At 42.8% G+C, this 19,227-nt stretch overlaps 1 protein-coding gene across 1 annotated transcript; it reads right to left on the bottom strand.

Moving 5' to 3' along the window:
* Positions 1 to 345: 345 nt before the first annotated feature.
* On the bottom strand, positions 346 to 2,181 carry LOC147447431 (signaling peptide TAXIMIN 1-like). The gene is made up of 2 exons (XM_086524316.1): positions 1,935 to 2,181; positions 346 to 654 (listed from the first exon to the last, which is right to left on the bottom strand). Exons 1-2 carry the CDS (start codon positions 2,042 to 2,044, stop codon positions 531 to 533), a joined length of 234 nt encoding a protein of 77 aa, XP_086380442.1. The 5' UTR covers positions 2,045 to 2,181; the 3' UTR covers positions 346 to 530.
* Between the last annotated feature and the right edge of the window lie 17,046 nt (positions 2,182 to 19,227).

Below are 19,227 nucleotides of genomic sequence, written 5' to 3'. Positions count from 1 at the left end.
AACTCTCAACCATTGGGAATAACATGAGTGCCGATGAAATTGACCAGGGCATAGCCTCTTGATTCAAGCACACTTGTGTGCACAAATAAAAGCCACTCGCAAACATTAGTAGGAGAAGACCAAGCTTGGATGAACATTGATACCATTAAAAAACTTGAGACTGAGCCACGGTTGTAACCTGTGGGTAAGTGTCCATGTGAGTGAGTGTGCAGAGAAAAGCAAATAGCAAGTCCACTGAATAAGAGCCAAACCAAAGCTTCAAAGAGTATCGATGCCATTCAAAGTTGACTTACCCTCTTTCTATGTCCATCGTAGATTGTAACATAAAGAGCCGACAAGAGAGCCTTTCCGAAAATCCCCACAAATATTATTAACTAAATAGCAGAAATTCCTGCCTAAGGTAATAAGTAAGCCGTTGTTCAAAATCTTTTACATTCAGCGCGAAAAATCATGTTAAACTAGTAGTGTACACAAAGTCTACATGTTTGAAAAATGAGAAGCTATCTCACATGGGAGCTCAAAACTGTGCACTAGCATGGTATTTTGGAAGTAAACCACTCAATGACATGGAGGGGAGCCCTGATAAGAGCCAGCGCCAGATTGATAATTGCTGCTACGCAGATGCAACATGGGCAAAGACAGCTCAGAATGATCCTGGCACAAAAAAAAGATGAAAAAACCTTGTTAATGAATCAGTATCATCGAAGCTCCTCATAAAATGGGAGAAAGCATTAGTAACCTGCGACAAAAGTGCCGCATTTTACAAAGAAACACTACACAAGCTAATCATATAATAAGATGATACAAATTAAGCACATGAAGCCACAACAAGCAAGCTAGATTAACCCATTCAATTAGTGTCATTTGTTACATGTGGCCCTTGCCCTGTACCACATGTTACAAAAGAATGCTCTACAAGCTCATACAACAAGATTATACAAATGAAGCACTTGAAGCTAGAAAGAAAAAACTACATTGCCCTCTAGCGCACAACCTTGTCGGACATCCAAATGCAAGGAATGGTATATCAAACCTTTGTACGACGACTTAAAAAATTTATGCATATCACTGAGCAAACTAATCTTTCCAGCCATGGTTGCAATTGATGTCCTTTCGCACCTCAAGAATCGGCAAGGTGCAAACCAGTAGCCTAGCTACCGAAAATTGAAGAACTTGATTGTGCTGATCTTGTTAACAGCTTAGAACTCTCACTCCTCCAATAAAGCAAAGGCATTTTATGTTCAGAATACAAAGAGCATAGAAGCACCTAAAGAGTTCTAGAATGAGATGACAAAAGCCCTTGTTTCCCTCCGTTGTGACAAACTTAAAACGTCATTTAATCCTCATAGGCACCTCGCCGCGACTACAGAGAAAACATCTTTCAAGAGCTAACAATGCTTCTTGTACAAATAGCTCGTCACCCCTTACTTTCGGCATCTCTCTCTTATGCCTTTAGAACAACTGAATAGAAAATGTGAGCAAGGCTCTGATCGATGTAACTTATCATTGGCATTATATACCTAGAAATTCCACACTCGCCCATAACCTCACAGTGGGTGTCCGTAAGCTACATAACACAAGCTTCATCATGTCCCATATTGACTAATTCAGTAACCAGCCTACAGCACTGTCAGTGCCCAATTGTACTGAAAATAGGCATCAATAAATGTTGAAAAAACCCCTTCCTACATAGGATACATACCCACAAGCACAAATTTGAGTTCCCACCAGCCTCCTGACTTTCTGTCATAGCTAAGGCGGACTCGGCAAATATGGTAAGTTGCATGCAATGACAAAATGTAACCAAATCTGAAGCTAGGCATCTGTACAAGTAGGTATTGAAGACCATACCCACAACTGAGAGTAACATAAAGTGCGAAATTGCAATTCTCTCCCTCTCTCTCTCTCTCTCTCTCTCTCAAAAATGCACTTACCCGATAACCCAGATGATGGCACCCAGCACAGAGAGCAACGTGGCCAGGAGAGCGAAGGGCAAGCCAAGTAAAAAGCCGAGAGGCCGGCATTCACAATCCCCACAGCACATGGTGATGATGGACTTACTGCCTCAATTTCTGCTAGATCTGTGTATGTTGTGCTCGTGAATGTCACTGCCGATTGCCTCAGAAGTAGAATAGAAAGGAAAGACGGCCCACGGGGTATAATATAAGAGCTATGGTAGTGAGGTGAAAACGATGACAAGGTCAGCCCACCAGCGTGGTGTATCAAGTGATTCAGGTCTTTACGCCAAAAACCTTTTAGCCTTTAGGCCTACGCTAAAAACCTTTACCGCAGTCTCAGCGCGACCAGGTCCCAATACGGCCGGCAGCCCTCCCTCTGAGTCCCTCACTCGACACTAACAAGAGAAAAAAGTGATAAAATCACGAGGCTGCAAAATGACCATTAGATAATTAAAAACGAAGGAGAGGTAGCCTTCTCTTCATAAGGCTATGGTCACGCGAGGCTTAGTTACACCAACTTTAAAAGGAAGCCTAAACCCTGAGATGACGTATTGTTTTTAGGGAAAATTACCAAAATACCCCTCTAATTTGTGGAAAGTCCCAAAATACCCCTCAAATTTCAAAAATTCCCAAAATACCCTCGTATCTATTTTGGTTGAAGTATTCAAGCTTATCATTCCTTTATTCTTTTCTGACAATCAAGATCCGTTTTTGAGTGCTTAGCATGTAATTTGTCACAAATTACCTCGCAAAAAAGGGCAATTATATCTAAAAATAATGAAGCAATTTATCTCCAAAGCCTACATTACCTACTCAAATTCTAGTTTTAGTATCTTGTATTGATAGACAATCAGTCTTCTTATGAAAGGTACAAATTTTTTAATTTTTGAAAAAATTTAATCTCACAACCAGGGGTATTTTGGAAATTTTGTAAATTTGTGGGGTATTTTGGGAAATTATGACAAAATATCAGGGGTATTTTGGGAATTTTTGAAATTTGAGGGGTATTTTGGGAATTTCCACAAATTAGAGGGGTATTTTGGTAATTTTCCCTTGTTTTTATTCGAATCAAAATGTAAGCTCATCATGCTCTCGATCTTGCTCCCACTCTACAAATGGTGATACCATGGGTTGCCTTTAAGAGTCCCCAACCCCCCTTTCCCGTTCCTCCTTGTCAGCTTGTCAACTTCATAAGCTTACCTCATTATAGATCTCCCATTTTACTCTATGAACTACACCTGCAATAGCGTAGTTCAGCTAGGTAACTAAAGCCCAGGGCCGGAAAAAGCTGCAAAAACTTCCCCTTCGACATTTTAAATATCAACATGTTGACCATGCTATAGGAAAGCGTGATTGGTAGGGCAGCAGGCTAGTCACTCAATTTTTGAGTGGGCTTGCAACAAGTGTTTGGCAACAATTAGTGGCATGCATTGGATCATCAATGCACACATGCAGGTAGAATCGTAGAGCACTAGATCTCTCGTGAAGTCAAGGTGTAGGGTTCAATCCTACCTGCTCGACTCCGCGTTGAATTTTTTAGAGGATGGTCATGCGAGGCAATGATCTGGAGTGTGGCAAGGTGACCTCAAACTGTCTGCAGAGCAGCTGAAGTTGCCCAGGCTGTAATGACCTTTGGTGGCAATGTGGTGCATCAAATGGGCTTTAGAAAGAGCTTAGATTTACAAGGTAGGGGTTCAAGGCAGGATGATTTGCGGCGGGCAAGTCTTCCTATAGTGACGGGAGGCTAATAATGGGTGACAAGTGGGTTCGAAAAGCTAGCTAAGCGAGGCTCACTAGATGAGCTTACAGGAGAATTTTTACACGTTGCAGTATGCATGAGGTCTTCTGGCATGATGGGAGGCGCTAGTCTTGACTAGCCAAATAATTGGCAAGCATCTCATGGTGGAAACCACTCAATTTGTGGGGAGATGGGGGTCAGGGTTGCTCGTTTGGGAGGTAACAGTCATCTGCGAGATTCAGAATCAGCAATTTAGCTAACAAGAGGACACCAAATTATGGCATCATGGAGGGGCATTCACAAAACCATCCCATACATAATGTACATCCGTTGATGCATGGACCCATGCATCTATCCATACCTGGATCCTCCATATCCTGGGAATCCATATATGGGTCATGCATATGCAAAAACTAATGGTTGGCAATTTGCTTCACCTGTGGCTCCACCTTTCTGGCCACACCCAACGTTCAATAACAATGCTGTCACCGAAAAATGAACAAGGAGAGGTAGCACTTCCAACAACTGAAAAACATGATGCTACTCACAATACACTTCATAATAATGAGGTTCATGGAGAGTTAAATCTCCCTCACAAAAGTCAACCAGGGAGCTATCTAATATGGATGGAAATCACCCTACTTCCACGCAAGAGTTAGCTAGGGAGCTATCTCATATGGGTAAGTCCCATGGAAAGCCCCCTAGTTTCACCTAAAACCCAGCTAATGGTCAACCACCACTTAATGAGCTGCATGGAGAGACACCTGGTTCTACAGCTGGTGGTCTGTTTGTTAATGAGCCACCTACTTTCAAAGAAGAGCCAACGGGTAACCTTCATGTGGAGTCTACTAAAAAACCAGCCAGTGATCTTCCAGTTAATGAAGAGACCGTGGTTACTCAACGTCACCTACCTAACAAGAATGAACAAGAGGAAGAGAGTGCCATTTATTCTTTTGACAATGGGGATGGGGAGCCTTATGCAGAAAGGACAAGGTGACTGACTACCTATAAGAGCATCATCACCAAGCAGACGGTCAACCTCACCATTAGAAGAGTTCAGTTTGGACATTAAAACTCTAGAAGGGCTATCTACAATGAAAGTTCTACCATCCTTGAAGCCATGTTAGCTGCCAAGTACACAAAAAGCATAGACAACTAAAAGAAAAGAAGCAAAATCTGTGCATTATACCACAGGCATGTCCACAAAGTATTTCATATCTTCAAAAGAGGTAGCATGGGGTTGAAAAGGAAGTGACATCCCTGATCGCACTGCAACCAACTCGATCATCTCTGAAGCTTTCACTATGAACAGTTCTGCTTGTCAGATTGTAAGGACATGGGTCCTATGGGCAAGGCCACCAACACGGCTGGACAGTGTGTACGCTAGGGGGAGGCTATAAGATAGCACGGTTGGGTGGAGACTAGCACACGCATTACCACCGCCCTTTCACTGGTATCCGAGCTATTTTTGGGAGGAGGCTAAAAGCGGCTTGTATGTGCGTGCAACGCCCTGCTTCTCCCCCACGTTCCGCAGACAGCGACGTCTCCGCTGTGTAGCAAAAAGAAGACCGGTGCAGTATTCTGTGCGAGCAGCGTGTGGAGAAACAGCGACTGCCGACTGCGGACTGGTATCCGAGCTATTTTTTGGAGGAGGCTAAAAGCAGCTTGCATGTGCGTGTGACGCCCTGCTTCTCTCCCACGTTCTGCAAATAGCGACGTCTCCGCTCTGCAGAAAATAGAAGATAGGCACAGTATTTTGTGCGAGCAACGCGTGGAGAAACAACGACAACCGACCACGCCCACCCCATCTACGCCCTCCACAACGCACGACCAAGGCAAACTTGACCGGCAACTCGACGGCACCGAGGCTCCAAAGGCTTCCATTGGCGCCGTTGGTTGAGCACGTAGGAAGGCCCGCTTAACCCTTGCATGAAGGAGGGTTGAACCCACCCCATGAGGATAAGAAGCCAACACTTTACCATCAAGCTATTGGCCCTTGTTGTGTATAACAAGGAAAGATAGTCGACTTGTGTTGAAAGAAAAACTAGAAGGAAAGGGAAAGCTTCAAACTTCAAGGAAGAAGCTTTACCCTTCCTTTTCACTTCTTGGAGGAAGGCAAGTTTTCCTCCAAAAATTCGAGGTAGCTTCAAAGTGAAGAAAAGCCTTCACACAAACGACGAGTTTTTGTGAAGAATCATCAACGGTGTTCTTACAAGGAACAACAAGTGAAGCGCTCAACTTCCCGCAAAGCGAGGTTCGCATGCAACGCAAATCGCAGAGCATACAAAACACAAAGACTTCAATTTTTGAAGGTACAAGTTGTCGTTTCTTTTTCTCTCTTTGCATTAGTGTGTGTTTACCATGGCCAATGATGATATCCCACCTACACACGTTTGATTTTGAGCACGTAGATCAAAATCAGGGCACCACGAGTGCTGCTGACACTAATATGCATGATGATGATGATCTAGGAGATCATGGGCTTGTAGATATGGCTTCTTTCAAGACTTTGGAACATCGCCAAAGCGTACTTGAACGAAACCTCTTTGCACTCAATGCAAATGTTACCAATCTTATAGAGTTACTTGTGAAATTTATGAATTCACAGACAACTCAAGGAGCCACAAGTGGCACGGTTCAAGGGAACCAATCTCGTATGATTCTAGGAGTCCAAGAGACAAGTGTTGCAGAAGATGCAGAAGGTAGCAATGCATTACTTAAGAATATCACCATTCCTGAGTTTCACGGGGAAGAGCGTGATCGCAACAAGGATGCGGTCAATACGTTCTACACAAATGGAGTGATATTCATAGATTGAAACACACCCCGGATATAAAGACGGCTGTGGAAACAAGTCTATCTCTTAAAGGCAAGGCCTATAAGTGGTGGATGACATTTCCAATAGATGCTCGTCCTCCGTCTTGGGCTACGTTTCAAGCTTCTTTCTCCAGTGAGTTTTTGGACTCCAATGAAGAAGATAAGAATTGGTTAGCATGGGATGCATGCCGCATGACTGGCCTCTCTCTCACACAGTACCTTTCAAAGTATCGAGAAATCGTATTAAAACTAGAAGGTCTAGATGAATTCCAAAAGATACGGGGGTTTAATAGGGGTCTTGACAAAGACTATCGTCTTCATGTCAAGACCCAACATTCAAAAACTTTGGAAGAAGCCATTAGTCATGCACAAAGATATGATGATGACCAAGAGAGGAAAGGAAATGTTTCCTACTCTAAGAATACTTTTGCTAAGAGCCAATGGCGAGGTAGATCTCCCACACGTTCCAAGAGGAACAAGAGATAATCTACCTCTCCACGCCCACAAGAGGCTAAGAAGCCTAAGCAATCACGAGATACTCCGCATGGGTCTCTCAACACTGCTGATTTTGAGCGTGCAAAGAAACACAATTTGTGTTTTAGATGTCTTTCGGACCAACATAACAAGAAAGATTGTCCTCTTTTGCAAGGCAAAGAAAAGGCCATGCACACGGTGCAATGCCTTACATTAGATTCATCTCCTAAATATTGTGTTGTAGAGGTTCTTCATATGGAAGAAAAGCACAAGTGTTGTGTGTCTGCTTCAATGTGGCAGCCCACCTTTGGCCCCCATGATTTGATTCGCATGCATGGCACTATTAACGGACAACGTGTTCGTATTTTAGTGGATGATGGTGCAACTCATAACTTCTTGAACTATAAGCTAGTCAAGAAATTGAAGCTTACACAGACTCCCTGCTCTCACAAGTATGTGGTGGAGCAGATGTCTGGGAATGATAAAGAAGTATGGGACACGGTAGTTCAAGGGGTTGAGCTTATTGTTCAGAATCATACGATGACCCTTGACTTCCAAGTTATGAACATGGACCGTGCTGATGTAGTTTTAGGACAGGAGTGACTGCATGGTTTAGGAAACACATTGCACACCAGTTATGAACACAACTCCTTATCCTTTATGGCCAATGGTAAACATGTACTTTTGCTTGGTGAGAAAAATATACCATCTGCACCATTTATATGTACAGCCGAGCTTTCTATTTTGCAGAAAGAAAATTTAATAGATGAAGTCTTTTTGTGTTACTGCTTGTCTCCAAATCTTGTGAATTCTCAAGAGCAAAGTGCAGTGAATTCTAGTAACGGTATGCAAAGTGCAATGAATTCTAGTAATGGTATGCAAAGTGCAATGAATTTTACTGATAAACAAAGTGTTAACAAATCTAACGAGCAAAGTGCTCTCAAATTTAATTCTACAGAGCAACGTGCAACTACTGTAAAACAAACATTACAAGAATTACAAGATTCTCCATCCCAGCATAACTTTAGTTTACTTTCTCCTTTTGCACGGCAAAAGCTGACTCACTTACTCACGGAGTATAGTGATGTGTTCTCAAGTGATTTACCACCGGGTTTACCCCCTACACGTGATGTGCAGCATGGCATAGATGTCTTGCTAGGCACTAAACCGGTGAGTAAACCACCTTATCGTATGAGTGCTAAAGAAGCCAAGGAGGTTGAGAGTCAGTTGGCTGACTACCTCGCTCGTGGTTTCATTAGACCTAGCACTTCGCCTTGGGCATCACCAATTCTATTGGTAAAAAAGAAAGATGGTACTATGCGCACGTGTGTAGATTATCGCGATTAAATGCGATAACCATCAAGAACAAGTATCCTCTACCTCGAGTGGATGAGTTGTTTGATCAACTCCATGGGGCAAGATACTATACAAAGATAAATCTTCATTCAGGATACCACCAGGTACGTATCCTACTGCAAGATATCTCCAAAACTGCCTTTAGAACACGGTTTGGGCATTTTGAATTTTTGGTTATGCCTTTTGGTCTAACCAATGCTCCAGCTACATTTATGACACTCATGGATAGTGTCTTACGTCCCTATCTTGGAAAATTTGTTGTGGTTTTCCTTGATGATATTCTCATTTACAGTAAGACTGAAGATGAATACATAGAACACTTACGATTAGTGTTTGAACAGCTACGAGCTCACGCGTTGTATACTAAGCAAAGCTAGTGCGATTTCTTTAAAACAGAGATACATTACCTCGATCATGTGATCTCTTATTCTGGCATCAAGATGGACACTGACAAGGTCGCTGCCATTCTTCGATGGCCACATCCCAACACGGTTGAGGAGCTTCAAATATTTTTAGGCATGGTTGGATTTTATCGACAATAGATCTATGACTATGCCAAAATCACTGTTCCTATGACGGATCAACTTAAAGCAAAAGGTAAGACCTTTTCTTGGGAAGAAGCCCAAAAATGCAGTTTTGAACAACTCAAGGTAGCTATAGCCACTGCTCCCATCCTAGCAATCGTCGACCCACTTAAGCCGTTTGTGGTAGAGACTGATGCTAGTGATAAAGCCATTTGTGCGGTACTTCTCCAGGAGGGAAGACCTATAGTCTTTGAAAGTAAAAAGTTAGATAGAGCTCAACAAAATTATTCTGTCTATGAGAGAGAGCTCTATGCCATAATTCACGCTTTACGAAAGTGGCGACACTATTTATATGGTGCCGAGTTTGAAGTAGTTTTTGACCATGAGAGTATCAAATGGTTTACTACTCAAACAGACCTGAAGGGCCGTAAAGCTAGAAGGGCAGAAATCCTTCAAGATTATGATTGTAAGCTACGATATCGCAAGGGGCGATATAATGTAGTAGCGGATGCACTAAGTCGGATGCCTCATATTAATTCACTTGCTTTCACGAAACTAAAGAGTGGAATTTTGGAGTCATTACATGGCAAGTGTGCACAAGATCACTCATATTCTAAAGTGTAGAGTGCAGTTTTAAAAAGGGATCCCTCACACTCACATGTCTCTGAACAGCCAGATCAACATGTCTCTGCACGCGCAGATAGAAACTCCAACACATAGAGCTCCACCCCTACTCAAGAAGAGCTTAAGCGATGGAAGAATTTTTCCATTGATGATGGCTACTTACTCCACAAAGGTAGAGTATGTGTGCCAAAGGACTCAGACACTAGGCGTCAAATCTTATTTGAGTGTCACGATAGTCCAAGTGCTCGTCATCCAAGTATCCGTAAGACGTATGCCTTTGTTCGACGGCAATTTTATTGGCCGGGCTTACATCATGATGTTCAAGAGTACGTACTAAACTGCCAACAGTGCCAAGTTAATAAGGCAGAGCACCTCAAGGTAGGTGGCCTTTTACATCCTTTAGAGATTCCACAAGGTAAGTGGGAGAGTATCTCTATGGATTTTGTAGTAGGACTACCTACTACAAATCGTGGCCATGATGCCATTTGGGTAATTGTAGACCGTCTCACAAAGATGGGTCGATTCATTCCCACTAAGACTACGGTACTGATTCATGACTAGCAACGCATCCCCTTTTGCAATGAACCTCTTCAATACAAACTCAACACACTGCTTCAACCCAAGGAAAAGCGTGAGATACTCGGCCTCATTGTTGCTTTCAGCTTCATCAATATCGTAAACTCTAGAAAAAATTACATCGCCTTTTGGGTTCTTAATGACTACCCCACCACTTGCCTTTTGAAGTACTTTCCTGTATGCACCATCAAACATCATTGTATATGCATCTGTAATATCTACTTCCTCTTCATGATCATCCTTGTCCACCCTTGGGTAAGATGGTAGCTCGCCCCCCTTATGTACCACTATGTCTGCCAAGTGAGCTTTAACAGAATGATCCACTTTAAACTCAAACTCATACTCTTGAAGCTCCAAAGTCCACTTTAAAATGTGCTTGCTAGGCTTCAAATGTTGTACTACATCCGGCAAAAGATTCGATGTGGTGAGCACATAGAACTTTTGGGGCAACAAATAGGTTTTGAACCTTCGACATGCAAGAACCAAGGCAGATACCCACTGTTCCATTTCTGTGTAGGAGAACTCGCTTACATTCTTCATCTTGCTCTCAAAATAAACTGGCTTGAAGTTCCTTCCTTGCTTTTGTAAGAGAACCGACCCAAAAGCTACTGACCCCACACTAATAGATACATAGAAAATCGACTGCAAGTCAGGAGGACTCACTGTTGGTAAAGCACACAATACCTCCTTGATGCCATCAAAAGCCTGTTGCATGTCTTCATTCCATTCAAACCCTTGAACTCTTTGACTCAGTTTCTGGAGAGGATACACATACTGACATAGCATCCAGAAAAAACGTGACAAGTACCTGAGCTTATACACAAATGATGCCAAATCCTTTGTGTTTTTCGGCGGATCCATAAGCAATAAAGCCTTAAATTTCTCTGGGTCAGCTTCTATTCCATTTTGGGAAACCACATGTCCTAGAAAATGGACTCTGGCATGAGCAAATTTACACTTCTTTGGGTTGAGTTGCCCACCCTCTTGTTGAAGCCTTTCAAAACTCAACCTCAGCTTCTCCAAATGTGTGACCCTTGAGCTATAACACCCAATGTCATCCATGAATACACAAATGAACTTACCCAAGTAGGGACCAAACACTCTATTCATCCATCCTTGGAAGGTAGCATATGCATTAACCAGCCCAAAAGGCATTCTTTTGTAGGCAAAACAACCCCAGGGAGTAATGAAGGTCGTCTTCAATCGATCTTCAATCGCTATCAAGATCTGAAAGTAGCCAGAAAATCCATCCATGATTGAGTAACGTTCATGACCGGCAACCTGATTGAGGATTTCATCTAGGAAGGGTAGTGGATAATGATTTCTTTTTGTGGCAGCATTCAAAGGTTTGAAATCAACACATATCCTAAATCTTCCGTTCAACTGGAGAGACCCATTCATACTCCTCCACTCAAAAGATGAAATCTGCTTCCAAAAGCTTCGTCACCTCTTCATGAAGTGCCTTCTCATGAATGACCCCCAACCTCCTAAGCTTTTGAACCTTTGGCTTGGCACCTTCTTTTAGATTGATTCTATGCTCGACTCCTTTAGCTCCTTGCAACTCTGTATATTCAGTGGCGAATACCTTTGGAAACTCTGTAAACATGTCTTCATACTCCTTTATTTCTTTTTCTGTCAAGTCCTCTCCTAGCATGCTCCTTACATTCACTTTGGCAGGCTCTACAATTGCTTTTGGACTATCCTTCTCCTCCTTGACCTTCACATCATGCATTGATGCTTCTTTTTCAACAGTTATCCTGAAAAGATCTGGACATAATTGCATCAATCCTTCCTCTACACTTTCTTCTGATGTCGTAGACGATGCATCACTATCGTATGACGTAGTTTCTGTCGAATATGTATCTTGCATCTCCAATAGGGGCTGTGTACGGCTCTCGTGTGTCTTCATGTTGTAGACAATGGTCCTTCCTTTCTCTTTGTTGGGGATGGTGATCAGGCCTGTGCCCCAATCCTGCTTAGCACCAAGGGTTATAAGCCATAGCCTCCCTAAAATGATCGGATAAGCATTCTCACCCGCTTGCATCACATAGCAATCAACCAAGCACTCAATCCCCAAGACTTTTATCTTCACATCTTCAGCTATTCCAAGACACCTTGCCTTTTTGTGGTTGGCCATCCTCATATGGATCGAAGCATTCACTGACATCTTAACGTGTGCTTCCTTCATGATAGCCTTAGTCATGACACACACCTGGACACCACCATCCACATATGCTTGCACTTCCATCTTCTTTCCCAGCATAGCTTCAACTATTGGCACCATATCCACTGGGTGACCAACCCTCAAAGATGACACCATGCTTTGACGCTTTTCCTTCTTGGAAGGAAGCCACATACTCACACACTTGGTCCACTGCCTCCTCAATTTAGCGTTCAAATCCACCAACTGACCAAAAGATATATTTGCCTTTTAATTTCGTATGTCGTTGACAATATCATAGTCTTCAACACCTTGGCCAAGGAGGTAGTGCTTTGGACCAATTTTCCTTCTTCGCTGCCTCTTGCTACTTTCTGGTTTGTCTTCTACCTTAGCCTTTTGTTTCCCTCTCTTCTTCTGTCTCTTTCTCCCTATCATGCCTAGCTCTCTTATTGGCCAAAACATCCACATCTTGATGCTCAAGGGTAATGATGTTGACAGCCCTACCTTCTCCATTTCCAGGCAACAATTGTGGTGGTTGTTGTGGCGGCGGTGCTTCTAGTGCCCACTCTTGATGATTCTCTTCTATTCTTACTCGACCATGTCCATATAGGGGGTATATCCCTCCTCTCTCCCTTGGTGGTTCAGGACAATCAGGGGCATAATGACCCTCTTCATCACAATTGTAGCATCTACCTTGTAGCCTTCGTCCCCTGCATATCCCAGCTGGCCTCTCCTCTCTTTGGTTCCTATTCATTATGTTAATTCTTAATTCTTGCAAATGATCAGCAAGATCATGCAAAACCCGGGCCGTAACGGGATCTGGACCTTGAACCACTCGCTCCACTCTATCATCCATTGTCACAGGGACCATTGGTTGCACCACAACTGGCTTACTATGTGTCAGTCCTTGCTCCCACCTTCTCTTGATCTTCTTTCTCTTGGCCTTGGCAATTTCCACAGCTCTTTTAAATGTAGCAGGCTCCTCTTGATCGACCTTCTCCCTTACACTTGGATGGAGACAATCCATAAACTGACGTACTTTAAAGAAATCCCCTAGAGGTACTTGGGATGCCGCCTCTAATTGAACCCAAAGTCCTTTGAAGTGTTGCAAAAAGTCTTTAAAGTTAGCATGAACATCTTGCTGCAAACCTCTCAATTTTGTCGTCGCTTCTGTTGCGGTTAGTTTCTTCCCAAACCTGTCAAAAATTGGCAACTTCACCTGCTCCCATGTTTGCTTTTTGTCTTCCTCTAAACCTTCAAACCACTCCCGAGCTTCTCCTTTGAGTGCGAGAGGAAATACATGAAGCTTTGCTTCATCATTCACAATGTGCATACCAAGCGTATGCCATTCGAAGTCCGCAATCCAGTCCTTCACATCCTCCTTCCTTGTAAACACTGGACGACTATATGCCATCCCTTTGAAGTCCCTTCTCCCTTGCGTGAGTAATTCCACAAAATTTGAAGTCTTGCACCTCAACCAAACCACCACTTTTATTCAATGAAGCTCGAACTTCACAACAAAACCGCTCCACTTGGGTGAACGACCGGCAAATTTCCGCTCCCAAGCGGGATCGCCAAAGGATGATGGAGCAAAAGATGTCGTGCACACACTCACACATCGAGAAAACTCAACACAATACAAGGAATTTACTTAAATTCCTCACCTCACTCACCACCACTCAAAATATCCCTAACAATTCTACCCACAAACACATTATCTAGAACCAAAATAAGCCACCTAAAACCATATCCAATGCCCCGATACCCTATACGGGCATGTACATGTGTTCGACTAGTGTTGACCGCTGGGTCAACAACACAACATAACTCATGTTTTGTACCAAAGTCTTATATTTTGCGAGTTATGAAATGCTGCGGATTATGGCTATAAACGTCATTTGTAATGAGTAGTTATTCTAGTTTCAGAAGCCGGGGTGCAATGGCACTTCCAGATTGTAAATACAAAGCCATTTGACCCTTTCAACCCCATTTTTGGTTAAACCTAAGGTAGCCTTAGTATATAAGGTACCTAGGTCATTTTGTAAAAGGACTTTTAATCATAATCAAACTTTAGCGCTACTCTCTACTATGTGTGAGAGAGAAAGAGAGTGAGTGTGAGCTTCATCCTTTCGCTACGCCCGGCTCGCTCAACACATTGGAGATCCGACTGCACCATTGTTGTAGGCTCTAGGAGAGCTACGCGACAACGCCAAGCATTCCACGCGAGACAAAGCGCACACGTCGATGCATCTACAAGCTATTTGTGTCCGTAAGTGTATCAAACGATGTCTTTTTTCTGCGTGCTAGTAGTCTATAGAATCGTGGGGACATAAGCTACGCATAGGTACTCATAAATTTCAGTTTTGGGCACTTTCAAAATTTTGTTCGGTCATCCTACGCGTTTTTCGCAGATGGGTTTAGAGTGAGGGTTTAGAGTGTAGAAGCTTAGGGATAGGTGTATCCTAGTGAGGGGATGGTGTTCCTTGAGTTTCGTATGATTCTGACATGACTAGGTGAGTTACCTCCCGCATGTGTGTATGTGGCTAGGTGGTGTAGTTGAGAGCAGTGAGGTTCTTGATTGTGGTTTAGTTGGCCTTCTAGAGTGTTGTATGTGTAGGATGGTCTCAGCCTGACAAGCTTAAGAGATTTCCTCCGTGTGCCTATCGTGTCATCTGTGTCCTCGATTGACATTATGTTGATCTAGGTAGTGTTTGCATGCACTTCATGGGTGTGTGAGTCGCTTCCCGTCCAACATTGGCGCCGCTGTCGGGGACACAAGGACCTAAGTAGGTTTCCTATTAACACTCGTGTGATGGTTGCTTGATTTAGTTTCGGCTAAGGAAAGTGTTTTTCTTAAGTGGATCCGGAAGAGGATATTCTGCAATCAAGTGGATAGCCAGGAAGCGTGTGTCTTGCCGAGGGTCTGCGACTAGATAGGTTTAGTTAGGATCTATGGATTAGAGTAGTTGTTGGTGGTCGAGTGATTTGTGAGGTGATAAAAGCGTTTACTAGTCCGTGTGTGGCAGTGAAGCGTTTTTCTACTCATAGATGCAAAACCCCATATGATTTGTAGGAGTAGCTTTAGGTAAGTGATTCGATTATGATCTAGAGCTATTCATCACTGAATTATTTGCTAAAGTGCTTGATTGCATTTGAAATCACGGAAAAGTATACTTTTGAGGGTAAAAATGCATTAAACAAGCTTTTGTGGATATTTTTGTATGTTTGATTGATGCTGTGCATATAAAAGAGCAATTGCAAGGGTTCTGTGAAGAAAACCTGCAATTCTGTAAAGATAGACATCCTACGCGTAGGATGTCTCAAGGGGGTTCTGGAGACCAAATTTGAAAATTCTGACTGCACCAGTGGATTCAGAGGGTAGGTTTTACCCTAGTAACATATTGACTTGGGTGTTTTTTCCTAATTTTGTTGACCAAAAGCCAAAAGGCGGAGTCAGAAAACGTAAAATTTCAGAAAAGGCTTAAATTGAGTGATTTTTGTATGTTTTTGCAATTGTGAAGCATACTTGCACTTGCTGAGAGCATAAGGAAGCATCAGGGACACTTCAGTCTCAAACATTCAGCAGTAGACATCCTACGCGTAGGGTGTCTACAGGGTGATCTGGTGGAAATTTTGAAAATCTGAGGTTACCAGTGTGTGTAGAAGGTAGGTTTTACCCTATTTTCACCTGGAAAGTGGAAATTGACCAAATTTTGACAGATCAAAGCCAAAAGACGAGAATTGCTAGACATCCTACCCAAATTGTGCCCAAGGCATAATTTTTGAGACCAAACCATAGGGTGACTTCATAGGCACGTTCTAAATGTTGTATTGAGTGCATGTGATAAATTTCATCTCATTTGGGTCAGTGAAAGGAAGATTGAGCGGACTTTAGCACTTTTGACTGAAAAAGGCAAGAATAGCTAGTTTTGGGGTCTTTTGGCATCCAAATTAAAATCTAAGCATACCACTGGGTTGCTGACATCAAGGGGAAGCTTTGGGTCAAGTCTGGGGTCAAACAGGCCAAAAAGACATCCTACGCGTAGTATGTCTTCTGTGTGATTTTGGACTCTAAACAAAATTCTGAGCATACCATAGTGATCAGCACCTTAAGGAGAGTCTGTGGTTCAAATTTTGGGCAATTCTGAGCAGTTAGACATCCTACGCATAGGATGTCTAAGGCATGATTTAGAGGCCAAATTCAAACTGTGGACATAGCAGGGTGTTGTATAGCCTTAGGCAAGCCTCCTAGTCAATTTTGGTCCAATTTGGAGTTGATTTAACTTAGGAATTCATTAGAACAGACATCAGGCTTTTGGAGCAGATTCTTGAGCATTTGACCAACCTATAGGTGTCAGAATAAAAAAGTAAAAATACCTGTGAGTTTAGCACATCAAGGAGAAGCTACAGTGCAAGTTTGGACAAAATCTGAGCAGTTAGACATCCTACGCGTAGGATGTCTCCAGCTTGATTTAGGACTCCAAACCAACTTATGAGCACACCACTATGGTCAACACATCAAGGAGAAGCTGGGGTGAAAATTTCAAGTCATTCTGAGAAAAAAGACATCTTACGCATAGGATGTCTCAAGGTTATTTTTAAATCCAAATGAAATTATGAGCATACCATTGTGTTGCTGGACTTAAGAGGAGTATCTGGACCAAATTTTGTTAAATTCTGAGCATATAGACATCCTACGCGTAGCATGTCTCTAGGCCAGTTTTAGGGTCCAATTGTACTTTTGACCATATAGGAGTGTTCACCATTTAGTTCAACTTTGAAAAAAACATCGTTTGAGGCCTCAAAATTCATCCGCAAGTTAGGGGTGTCTAAAAGCGACAATTTGCGAGAATTGTGACGAAACGGTTGCGGTTTTGGACATAGTTTCGACTTTTCCCTAACCAAAGAACTTGAACACAGTGGACTAAGTCTACTTGAACCAAGAAAAAGCTCTTAAGCCCAAAAATCATGTCTACCCTAGATTCAAACGCAGCTTACACAAGCTTGGAGATCCCGACGATAGAGGAATATCCTCCCACAATGGATCTTCCAAACTTGCAATTGATAAAGACCCATCTTGTTGAGAGAGTTTGGATGATTGGTCATGAGAGTGAAGGACTATATAGATATATTGACGACAATGAGGTCAATCTTTATAGGTGCTCAGATCCATACCTAGAAGAGATAAATGATTACAAGCTCTTATATGTCTACACATACGGAGTCGGCTGTCAATGGAGATCTATAGTTGTCGAGAAGTATGGACAAGAATACAGAGTTGTAGAAAGCACAAATCCACAGAATGTACTAGAAAGAGGTGGATATTTGGTCAATGAAGGACCACAAATGCCTCCACCAAACACGAGAATTCCTATAGGAATTCCAAGAAGAGAGCCACCAGGATTCCCTTCAAGAGCGATAACGAGAGAAGGATTGGGAGAGTCTCTGGTTAGACTTGTAGACAATCGACGAGTTAGACCATCCCAAGTCCAGAAATGGGTAAACAGAAAAGACTCCGGAGATAAAGATCCGAGAGATCACGTAGCGGCTTTTAGAAGAGTGATTAGAGCAGAGGAAGTTCCAGATTTTGCGACACAGTTTGCGGGATTTGGATTGATTCTAAAAGATGATGCAGCTACATGGTTCGACTCGGTGGAAAAATGGGATTTTGAGACCCTAGATGAGATGTTTGAGGAGTTTATTGAAGAATTCTCGCCAAAAGGCATTGCTCACAACACGGTCTTGCAAATCCATAGATTCAAACAGAAAGAGGATGAATCGGTACGCAAAGCATCATTACGGCTCAAGAGAAATGTTAAGCTCTGCCCGAGAGCGGAATTACCTAGGCAAGCACGACTGATGCTGATCTTTATCCAGGGAATGAGACATGCGGGCCTTCAGAAGGATCTGCATGATAAGGAGGATGACGCTAAACGAGTTGATCAAAGAAGCTCTTTATCTAGTGGATAACTGTGAGGCATACAAAGAAAAGGACTTAAAGAGTCAAGGAGATGACACATCCTCTCAGCACAGTGTTTCACAGATAAGTGAGTCCATTGCCAAGCCAACGGCACCTATTGATCAAGAAAAGCTTATCGACGACTTGGTCAAGAGGTTGATTCCTCTTGTAAGGTCTGATTCGGGAGAGCCGAAGTGGTGTGAAATTGAGAGAAAATGGACGAACCATACGGGGAAAGAGTGCTATTATAGCATGGGAAATTCTAGGGAGAGGTATGTACAACCTGTTCCCGAAGCACCTACTCCACCTAGATACATTACGGGGAATGCGCCAGGACCAGTAGGAGTTTTAAGGACACAACTTGTCTTAGGACAACAACCTCCGCTGCCAGGTGCTAGAATGTAGGTAGACATGAGATACATGCCAATGATGGAAGCATCAAATAAACCAACGCAAGTACCAGCTACAATGTGGTATAGCAACCAAAGTGAGTACTACCCTTCGGAGTGACAAAATGTGAGAGAAACACATGGAGTGGTGAGGCCGGTACAACCTCCACCTCCTGGGTTTCAGTCGAAAGAAAGAAGGTATGAAATGGACGAAAGGACATTGCGATTCATTGCAAATAGCGGCTTATCTAGGTCAAAGCTTGCTTATAGCCAAGAGGAAATGCTAAAAGAATCTCCTCAACCAGAGACAGATTGTCACAAAAGTCGTGACAACCACTTGGTCAAACAATGTCCTCATATGTCAATCACTGAAGTAAATGCCTATTGTCTTGAGTGTGGCATCACTCACTTAATCCCCGATTGCCCGAAAAAACCAAACCAAATCAGGAAAATCACGACAAATGTATCAGGGATTGTTCAGCTCCCTAGTAGCTAAGAAAATGAAAATGTCATACCAGTTCAAGTGGTTACGAGAGCACAAGCCCAAAAGAAAGCTGATGAGAATCCAGAGACAAAGAACACGGAAAGTGACACGAGTCCAAAGACAGATGATGGACCAAAGACAGACGCACCTAGCCAGAAAACCAAGAG

Source organism: Adiantum capillus-veneris, chromosome 11 (genome assembly GCF_014529385.1).
Source record: "Adiantum capillus-veneris isolate H3 chromosome 11, ASM1452938v2, whole genome shotgun sequence".
Lineage (NCBI taxonomy): Eukaryota > Viridiplantae > Streptophyta > Polypodiopsida > Polypodiales > Pteridaceae > Adiantum > Adiantum capillus-veneris.
The sequence above is the reverse complement of the archived record's forward strand: the minus strand, read 5'-3'. Positions and strand labels throughout refer to the sequence as shown.

Excerpts from the sequence above, each read along its gene's own strand:
- LOC147447431 (XM_086524316.1), bottom strand. The coding sequence starts at position 2,044 with ATGTGCTGTGGGGATTGTGAATGCCGGCCTCTCGGCTTTTTACTTGGC. Across the intron at positions 655-1,934 it reads GCCATCATCTGGGTTATCGG|GATCATTCTGAGCTGTCTTT; the intron begins GTAAGTGCATTT and ends TTTTTGTGCCAG.